At 45.6% G+C, this 10853-nt stretch overlaps 1 protein-coding gene across 1 annotated transcript in view; it reads left to right on the forward strand.

Moving 5' to 3' along the window:
- The window catches only part of XIRP1 (xin actin binding repeat containing 1), a 29006-nt gene extending 19456 nt beyond the window's left edge, over positions 1 to 9550 (forward strand). Inside the window, exons 6-7 of the mRNA XM_042817338.1 lie at positions 79 to 132; positions 1826 to 9550. Of these exons, the coding sequence (XP_042673272.1) occupies positions 79 to 132; positions 1826 to 9541 (7770 nt within the window). The 3' untranslated portion in view covers positions 9542 to 9550. The remainder of the gene's footprint in view (positions 1 to 78; positions 133 to 1825) is intronic.
- Positions 9551 to 10853: the final 1303 nt, after the last annotated feature.

Raw genomic sequence — 10853 nt, forward strand, 5'->3', positions numbered from 1 at the left:
CACACACATATATATATACAGCTGTCGTATGTGTCTGCCTATGCAGTTTGATGCCATTCCTCCCTATGTCTTTTCCAGAGAACTGTGAAGGACAGCTCCACTCAATCTCTCAACAGCCAGAAAACAAGCAAGGTAAGAAATGTTAGAGATAAGCACCCTTATCTAGCCAAATATTTGCGGATAGTTGTGGAGTGTGATTGACACACCCACACCAGGCAGTGAGGAGTGCTTCCACACTGAATATAGCTACCAGCTGCTCAGCCCTTCCCTGTGTTTAGAAGCTTATAGATTAAAAAAAAAAAAAAAAAAAGCACCTTATTTTTAGAAGTGCATTTGATGATTCGAAGTACGTTGGCTTGTACAAATAATTTGCGTTTTACACTTGCTGCCAAATATGCTGGTTTTGGTATTCTGGTTTGTTTAGGTCTGTTTGGTTTGGGGTTTTTTTTGTTTGTTTTTGCTGTTTGTTTTTTTTTCTTACTAATGTTCAGCACTTATTTTTAGCGGGAACGATCTGTGTGTTAACAGAGCAAAATAACATTGCGCGCCATTGCTTTGAGCAACAACTAATAATATTCCAGGCATAACTCTACAGACGTAACTCCAAAGGCATGCCAAGGATCAGCAGATCTGTTTACTGAAAGGAAAGCCCCAGGATTATGGTTCTTTTTAGATAATGATTAAAGGCTTCAAATACCTTCCCTTTGGAAAAAAGCCAATCCAGCACAGTCCACAGGTATTCAGTTCAGCTGTTCTGTGCTCAAAATTCCCAAGATAAGGAGAAAAATGCTGAAAGTAAAGTTCAAAGGCAGTCAGAACAACCACTGTCCAGCCTGTCATGACTGCGCCTTCTCTTTTCTGCTGTACCTATGTTGCTGAGAAATCCAGTTGAATTCAGTTTGAGTGAGTCTAAATGTAAATTGGGATAGTTCATAGGCCATAGTGCTGTGATGTGATGTGGCAGTGATATACTGGCTTTTGGCTCTGTAGCAAGTGAATTGCTCATTTTTACATAACAGCCTAAATGTCAGTGGGTTTGAGGGCACATGAGTTAGCCTCACTCCTGTACAAGTCTTAAATTAAAAAAAAGCTTTATTTAAATCTCTCACTGTGGAACTGTACACCTATTCTCATGCAAGTGATGGTGTGGGGTACATGTGTGAGTCCAATGGGGAATCAGATGTCCTTTCCAAAGTCCCCAATCCTGTGCCATGGGCAGCCAATGGCAGTACCGAAAACCCATCATGCTAGCTGCCTACCCAAAATTGGGATGTCCTCACCAGCTCACTTTCACACTTTTATTTGGTTCTCTCTCACCGTTTTTACTCTCAAGATCTCCTCATAAATACTTCATTGGCATTTTCCTGGAGTATAACCTTTGTTTGCAGACTCTTTTCAAGTTCCCTCACTGTCCCACATTTGGAATTAGGAGGCAGAAATTAACTCTTATCTTGCTACTTGATGATAAGCCTTCTTTATGTCATTCTTGTGGTCTGTCTCTCTTGCTGACAGTCCAAATCAGGCCTCTCTTATGCTGTAGCTGGATTGACACCTGAGACTATAGACTAACCATCCCACATGCCTGGATAAGGGGCCTTGATTTAGAACATGTTGCTGTGGAACCAGAGCTAACACCAAGTCCGGAGTGTGTGCAGTGATATGATGCTTTGGAGTGCTGTGTGCTACTGAACTAAAGGTATGGAGCTCAGTATGTGCATGGAGTTCCCTTGTTGGGCTGTCTTTTCTTTTGGCATTCACACTACTAACAGCCAATGGGCTGGGATGTTAAGAGATGATTCTGACCTTCAAAACTGTTTCCCTAAAGATGGCAGAGCCTCAGAAATCATCTAAAGTTGCTGTCAAGAAAATGGAAGACGACTTACCTCCCCCTCCCATCCCTGGCTCAGTCCAAGTCATCGCTCCGGGGAGCCAGGATCCCAACCCACTTCCTGTGCCTCCTCCTAAGCAAGCTTTCTCCAAGTTCTACCAGCAGCGACAAGTAAATGAGCTAAAGAGGCTCTACAGACACATGCATCCTGAGCTCAGGAAGAACTTGGAAGAAGCTGTGACTGAGGACCTGGCAGAAATGCTTAATACTGAAGATCCCAATGCACAGGGATCTGTGAACCTGGATAAAGTTCTTCCCGGTGAGGTTCAGTCCATGCGCTGGATCTTTGAGAACTGGGCACTTGACTCTATTGGGGACCATCAAGCCACAAAGAAGATGATGGAAGACGAGATAATTCCTGGTGGGGATGTGAAAAGTACTTCTCTGAGGTTTGAAAACCAGTCCGTTAATGGGGACTATCTGTCAACAACAGCAAAGTTATCAGAGACAGACCTTGCCAGAGGGGATGTGCATACTGCCCGGTGGCTCTTTGAAACCCAGCCTTTGGACTCACTAAACAAACTGTACTCAGATGAAACTGAAGTGCAAGAGGCAGTTCTCAAGGAGCCGGTCCAGGGAGGTGATGTGAAAGGTGCCAAAGAACTCTTTGAAGCCCAGTCCTTGGATGCTATAGGACGCTGCTGCTCCATGGAGGAGAAGAGCATCCTGCAGCTCAAGTCAGAAATCCAGGAGCTAAAAGGTGATGTCAAGAAGACTATCAGACTCTTCCAAACAGAGCCCCTCTGTGCAATTAGGGACAAAACCGGAAACATCCATGAAATCAAGTCTGTTTGCCGAGAAGAAATTCAGAGCAATGCAGTCAGAACAGCTCGCTGGCTGTTTGAGACTCAGCCGCTGGATACCATCAACAAGGACACTTCTAAAGTACAAATAATCCGTGGGATCTCATTGGAAGAAATAGGAAGGCCAGATGTCAGTGGAGCAAGGTGGATATTTGAAACTCAGCCTCTGGATGCCATCAGAGAAATTACTGTTGAAGAACAGGATTTCAAAGCTTCAACAGATTTTGTTACAGGGGCAGATGTCAGTAAACAGCGATTACTCTTTGAGACCCAGGCCCTTGATTCTTTGAAAGGAGAAGCTTCAGAGAGTGTTGCAGCCAAAGAACAAGTCATTGGAGGTGATGTGAAATCTACACTCTGGCTATTCGAAACTCAACCTATGGAAACCCTGAAGGACAATTTTGAAGTGGGTCATTTGAAAAAAGTAGAGCTTTCAGCAGAGGAGAAAGGAGATGTGAAACAAAGAAAACATGTGTTTGAGACCTGTCCCCTTGGCAGTATCTCCAAGGCATTTGAGGAAGAAGTTTCAGCTGCCAGCACACAAGAAGTGGTTAAAGGGGATGTGAAATCTTTCAAGACTCTATTTGAGACTCTCCCCCTAGATAGCATCAAGGAGGTTGATGCTGAGCCTGTCACCAAGGAAGAGGAGAAGATTCCATCTGGTAATGTCAAAGCTAATCAAATCCTATTTGAAACTACACCCCTCTATGCCATCAAGGATAGCTTTGGCAATTTTCACGAAGTCACATCTGTAAGCAGAGAGCAAGTCATTAGTGGTGACGTCAAGAAGTACAAATGGATGTTCGAAACCAGGCCACTGGACCAGTTTGATGAAAGCACCAAGAAAGTGGATATAATACGGGGGATCACAAAACAGGAGGTGGTGGCTGGTGATGTCAGAACAGCCAAGTGGCTCTTTGAAACTCAACCTATGGATGTCATTCATCACCAAGCCACGCAAGGTGAGGAACACCCCTCAGTGAAGAGGGAAATCTCCCAGCGGGGGGATGTGAAGACCTGTAGATGGCTTTTTGAGACCCAGCCCATGCACACCCTGTATGAGAAGGCTGAAAAGAAGCAAGAAGAGGATGTCAGTGTGCCCCAAGCTGACGTGAAATCATACACATGGATGTTTGAGACCCAACCCCTGGATTCCCTGAAAGGTCAAGAGGAGCAGTATTTGAGAGTCAGTAAAGCATACAGTCAGGATGAATTACAGGGAGTTGATGTCAAAACTGTCCGGCATCTATTTGAGACTGAACCTTTGGGCAGCAGTGTTGTCAGTGAAGCTGACCAAAAGAAAACCCTGCGGTACTCTAGCCGTGTGGAGATACAGTCTGGAGAAGTGTCCAGAGTGAAGGAATTTTTCGAGGCTAAGCCTTTAGATACAACAACAAAACCAACAGCGGTCATCAAGGATGATGGAACGATCGAAGCTGGATCAGTGCACAAATTCACTTGGCTCTTTGAGAATTACCCCATGGACACCCTGAAGGACAGCTCTGAAGGTATCCAGGAAATCCCTCCAGAGAAGGATATCAAGGGTGGAGATGTTGGAGGCAAAAGGTTCATATTTGAGACCTACTCCCTTGACCAAATCCATAACAAAGTAGATGAGACGGAGCTCCATAAGATCCAGAAAGATACCATGAGCAAAGCAAACGTCAAATCCTGCACAATGCTCTTTGAAAGCAAACCCTTATATGCTATCCAGGACAAAGAGGGGGGATATCATGAGGTCACTTCAGTGCAGAAAGAAGAAATCATGAAAGGCGACGTGAAAGGTGCACGGTGGTTGTTTGAAACCAAGCCCCTGGATCAGATCAAAAAGGATGAAGAAGTGTTTGTGATTAGGGCTGTCACCCAAGAGGACATCAAGAAAGGAGATGTCCAGGCTGCCCGGTGGAGGTTTGAAACAGAGCCTCTTGACTCTTTCCCTGGAGGAAAGATTTCTGTGCCCAGAACAGTAGATGATGTGCAGAAGGGAGATGTTCAGTCCAACAAGCAGCTTTTTGAGTCCCAGCAAGTGGGCCAGAAGAAATATGTAAGGATGGTCAGTGTCAGTGATGTTCAGCGGGGTGATGTGAGGACATCTACCTGGCTTTTTGAAAACCAGCCTGTGGACTCCCTTTATGGGGATGCAGACAGAAGCTCATCTATCAGCACAGTGCAGAGAGAGGACAGCCAGAAAGGAGATGTCAAACGCTGCACCTGGTTGTTTGAAACCCAGCCCATGGACACTCTTAAGGACCCCGAGGTGACAGTCAGTACTGGGACACAAGAACCAATCCCTCGTGCAGATGTGAAAAGCACAACATGGCTCTTTGAGAGTACGCCCTTGGATAAATTCGGTGCTTCTGAATGCAGCAGGGAAGCAGAACTGAAAGAAAGAACTATGAGGGAAACGTTAGAGACACTCTGTACTTGCCAGGCTATTCAGCACGATGGGATCCTCATTGAAGCCAATGATATGGAGAGCGTGAAGATGGTGAAGTACCAGCTCAGTAGCCCAGGTGCTCCAGAAATCCTGAAAGAAGAGATTGTGAGAGGCCATTTACAAGGGATCATGCTGCAACTCCTGCACAGAACCAATGTGGAACCACAGAGTGTGCTGGTGGAGGAGGACAGAGAGGGCAAGATCAAAGTAAGCTCATTGCAGCTTCTGGACCAGAGTGAAGCTATTAAAGGCAAAGAGGACTTGAGTGGAAATGTAGCTAAGGCTCTGCAGGGCCTCCTTAGTCAAGATGCTTCCATCAAAAAGGGGATGGTCATACAAGAGACAAAGTCAGAATCAGTGAAGATGACCCTCTATTCCCTCCTGTTCCATTCTGTCCAGCAAAAAGTTGTCAAGGGGGATGTGAAGTCAACGATAGGGAACCTGATGGCTTCTTCTCAGGAGCAGAGGGCTACAGTAACTGTTAAGCGTGAGGACAATGAGAAGGGGAACGTCCAGCTTTTTGCGAGCTGCATTGAGAAGGGAGATCTGGACTATCTGAAGAACCTTCAGCAGGAGTCAGAAATACAGTCCCTCATCTCTGCCCAGGCAGAGCAAGGGACAGCTGAAAGTGCCCTGCGGGTTTTGCAGGGGACTAATACACATGTCTTAGAAAACAAAGAACAAGTAGAGAAAGTAATGGCAGAAGCAAAGCCAGGGGCTCTGGAGGGAGCAAAAAAGGTATTTGCATGTGAAAGCACGGGCAAGGAGGGTGCATTAGAGAGAGAGGTTGTGCGTGCTGTGGGTGTGACAGGCACTACTGTGCAATGTCTTGGGAAGCCTCAGAACCTGCCCACAGGGATGGAAAAGGAAGAAATCATGTCAGGGGGACTTAAAGTAACTACAAAGTCAATTCAAAGGGTTGCAGATGTCAGCAAGAATACAGAGAAAGAAGAATCCACCTCTGCACGTTTGAAGGAGCACAAAGCTACAATGCAAGGCATAACCCAGACCAAAGTGACAGCTGAGAGGAGTGAAGTGGTTGGAGAACAGCAGAGTTTGGTGACTGAGCAAGCCAGCCAGAAGCAGTCAGAAGAGAAGGCCCTAGGGAATGATCTTCAGGCTGCAATGCAAAGCCTGAGGCTAGCAACAGCAGAAGCGAGAAACATTCAACATCATGTTCAAAGCAAGCTACAAAGGAACAGGGAGGAAGTCCACACGGCCTGCAGACAGCAGGTAGCTAGTAAGCAGGAGACAAAGACCCTTCAGTCAACCGTACATCAACAAGAGTCTGCATCTACCATGCGGGAGAATGCCAGCACAGCCGTCAGGACCACCACCACTAGAGTCCAGGAGGCATCCCAGACCCACACAAGTGTGTCTCAGAAGAGTATAGCATCACATAAAAAGGTCAGTGCTTCAGAGGAAGTACAGGGAGGACAACTATTGAGCCAGGAAAACCAAGTTGTGCCTAGTAGAGATGTTAGCATTAAGGATGGCCTTTATACTGCCACACCTGTGAAAACCTATATAAACCCTTTCGTTGAGTCTGATTACAAAGAGCGATCAGTGCAAGAAGAAAGAGATGTTATTATCAGAGGGGATGTACAGACAGCTATCAGAGCACTGCAAAGTGCCGCCACAGAACAGCGCCTGGTAGAAAAGGAGGATGTTGTCCGTGGTAATTTAAAAGCCACACTTCAGTCACTGGAAAAGTCTAACGTTAATGTCTCCAAAGGGGATTTTAAAGCTGCTATGATATACAGAAATGCAGGGCAGTCCTATTCTGTGTGTAAAAAGAAAAGTGAGACTCAAGTCAATAATAACCAGACAGCTGTAGTGGCTTCAGGGTCACAAGCTGATAATGACTTTCCTCCTCCTCCCCCAGTTGCTGTGATGAAAGCAGAACATTGTCCACCCTCAACCAAAGCAACAAGAGAAGGTGCCCTTCCATTATTAACCAGCAAAGATGAAGCTCCAGGATGTTTCTCACCACTCCAGACCCCTCTTCCTTCCCTCCCTTCTCTGTCCTGCAAACCCAGTGACCAGAATTCTACAGAAAAGCCCAAGATTCCTCCAAAACCAGAAATCACTGCCCCACCAAGAAAAAAGCCTGTCCCCCCACCAAAACCCGAGCACCTCTTACATGAGGCATATTCTGCTTCTACAAATAACAGCACAAACAGATCAACAAAATCTGTCCCTCCACCCGTGCCTGCAAAAACTCCAGGCTTGAGGGAAATCAGCAAGCCAAAGCCTCCCCCTGCAGAGCTGAAGTTAAGTTGCACAGAAGTATGTGAAAAATCAGACCACAGGGAGAGTCAAGAAAAATATAGCACTTTGGAGTCTTCCATGGACAAATCTATTACAGTTCAGGACAAATCTATCACAATTCAGGGTTCTGAGAGAAAGCTGCCTAAATATCCTTTCAAAACCCCTCTTCAGCTGGCAGAGGAAAGGTACAAGGCAAGCAAAGGAGGACAAGGCAAGTTTGAACTGGACAGAGCTAGGCCTTCAAAGCCAGTGAAAAATGGAGAGGTTGGATTTGAAGCCAAGCAAGGAATGTTGAATGGGAAAGCAGCAGCTCCAATAAGCTGCTCCCGTGAGGTAGTTCAGAGGCATTCTGAGATGTGTCAGCAAGAGGAGAGATTCTCTTCAGCGTCATATGCAGCCTCTTCTGGTAGAGCACAGACATCTAAAATGCCAGGACAGAATGAGCCAAGCACCTCCTCTGTGTGCCATGACACTCCTCCAAAGAGAGGAGATGACATTGCAAAAAATGCCTCAACCAAGGTGGAAAGGGAATGTGTGTATAATGCCTATTCATCATGGGAAAGTCAGAGAGTCATGCAGCAAGTGAATGAAAGGAAACAAACGAGTCATTCAGTGTCCTTCCATCAGCAGCCGAAGAACGCTTCCAAGGAAGAACAACAGGGAAATAGTGAGCAACCAAAATGTCCTGATGTGGAGGCAGAGGCACCTGCTCAGGAGAAGCCAGCAGTTATTATGAGAGAAAAATCCAAGAGGGAAACAGAAGATGAACGTCGAAAGAGGCTGTCGGTGCACAAGGAGGAGATAATGAAAGGCAACGTCAAAGAGGCTATGGAGATCTTTGAAAATCTCAGAAGACAAGAGGAGTTGCAAGAGATCTTGACTAGGGTGAAGGAGTTTGAAGAGGAAACAAGCAAAGTGGATGTGAAATCACTGAGGAGCCTTTTTGAGAAGGTCCCTGATTGGATGGTTCATCAGAAGGCCCTCCAGGCCAAACAACAGGATGGGGCTGTGACACAGGCCAAGGATGACACTGATAGTGTCTCCTCAGTAGAGATGGTTTTTGGGGACCTGGAGAGAGCAAGTGCTGAGATTATCCACCTGAAGGAGCAGACACTCGCCCGACTCTTAGACATTGAGGAGGCTATCAAGAAAGCTCTTTATTCTGTCTCCAGTCTCAAGTCTGAGTCAGACATTGCTGGGCTCTCTGGTCTGTTCAAAGAATCTCTGGGGAGCACCCAGAGCTCTACAAGCAGCAGCAATATCCGCAAAATCAGTATTGTGTCAAGCAAAGCCAGGCAGGAGGAAACCACGGTGGAAACAGGGGAGGCAGCATCAGTGGAAGGTACAAAGGCGGCAGAAAAGACTGAGGTAACCAAGTCAGAGCTGGAGGTCCCCCGTCAAGTTCATCCTCGTGTCAGTTCTCCCTCCTCACCTTCCTACATCACCATTGAGTCTGCTGCCAGGAAACCAGCAGAGTCACCCAGGACAGCACATTCCCCACGAGACATCCCTTCTCCAGATCGTCCGGACACTCCAGGAAAGAAGGATGCTTTTGCTCAGGAGAGTTCTAACTCCATTAACCATCCATCAGCTGGGTCATCTGGGCATGACACGTCTCCCTTTGAGAAGAGACCGGAGCCCACCCAAACAAATGCTGAGGAGAACTCAGTGAAACAGCACACCCCTGCTAACACCAACAGTCAGGTCGATGAGAAAGAGAGGTGCCCTCCAGATGCCTCCAAAGGTAGCTGCCAGTGTGGGGTGAAAGGAGGCTTTCCAGGATATTGCTCCCCAAGCACCCCCAGCCCACAGAACCCACGGAGGCAGAAAAGCATCTTGGAGCTGAAGACAGGGCCCGATGGATCCAAGCTCTATGGAGCTACCCGGACTGTCACAGAGCAGTATGAGGAAATGGACCAGTTTGGAAATAAAATCATCACTTCATCTACCACAGTCACCAAGCAATCTGAGACACAAACATCCTCCACGTGTGGTGTGGCCTCGCATCCCCAGTATGAAGTATCTGCATCACCCGTGTTCCCAAGTTACCTGAAGAGCCCAAGTGAAAACATCCACAATGGCATTTTCCAGGAGACAGGAGTGGTCTTTGTCACCTTTGGTAACTCCAGGCTAAAGAAATAGGAGGTCTTGAAGAGCAAGAGAGAACTATATAAAAAAGAAAAAGACAGTCTACAATAAAAAAATTCTCCCATTTATCTACATTATACACAGGGAATCATCTACACCCTAAAGACTTCTCAGGGTCTTCGTCTTGGTGTTCTTGTACAGACAGGACAAATGCAATCTGCCTCGACAACTGCCCTCACCTGAACAACTCAGCAGACTTGGTGCTGCACCACAACCCAGAGCCCTGGCACTGCCAGAAGCACTGCCAGAAGGGAAACATCCATCCATGGTCATCTTGGGCAGTTTCTTCTCCAACAGTATAATTTGGGGCATGGGAAGGGCTACATTAGGCTTCTCTGAACTAATCGACAAGGAAAGATAGATAGAATCAGTTCAAGAAGAGATCGATCTGGTCACTGGCAAACAAACTCTTGGTATTATCTTTTGTGTTTAATTTCAGTACAGAGTTGCCAGGAAGGGCATTGTAAACACATAAATATGTATAAGTACACATACTGACATTGATGGGTGGGCTAGATGGGTTTTTTCTTAGACAATAAATTAAAAAGTTCAAATGGCTGACACTGTTATTGGTGGGGGAGGAATTTAACAGAGTACGTTTCCTAGAACTACTTGATGCTATTGAAAATTGTTACATCAAACCCCACAGCTATTATCAGTGCTGTTTCTCCAAAGAAAGATTTAAAGATGCTCCAGGTGAGAAAGAATGGTTGTTGCTTTCCTTTATTTTCAGAATTGTTATTTATTATTCGATATACACAAAAAAACCCTTATTTTAGATTTTCCATGCTTTCATACCTGTTTACTGTTTAAGTTCATTTTGCAACCTTGTAAAGCAATTTTCTTTGTATTGTGACTTTGTTTTGTACATTCACAACTCATGATTTTAGATTTTTTTGTGGCTTTTTTTTTTTTTTTTTTTTTTTTTTTTTAACTTTTATTGCTGCATTCATCTGAAGGTAAACATTACCTCTAAAAATACTTTGGTCTGGTTGGCTTTCTTTTGTTGAGTGCTAGATTACTTTCAAAGTCCCCTGAAATTAACCACTTAAATGAGCCAGTCAAATCGCGCAGTAAGGCCATTCCAAATCACTAAACCTAAACCACAAATCTATGTCTTCTTTACAATGTGGGCGGACTATCAGCTCCGTGGCAGGCAGTTTCTATATTCCCATCTAAAAATTGAGTTGAGTGCAATATAAAACACACCACCCCATCCAGGAGCATAGTTGAGTTGACATTGGGTACGATGTACAACCCAATAAGTGCTTTCCCACACTGACGACTGACAACAGTTTCAGAGTGT

Source organism: Centrocercus urophasianus, unplaced genomic scaffold (genome assembly GCF_019232065.1).
Source record: "Centrocercus urophasianus isolate 14NV4802_14NV808 unplaced genomic scaffold, USGS_Curo_1.0 seq_16, whole genome shotgun sequence".
NCBI classification, from domain to species: domain Eukaryota; kingdom Metazoa; phylum Chordata; class Aves; order Galliformes; family Phasianidae; genus Centrocercus; species Centrocercus urophasianus.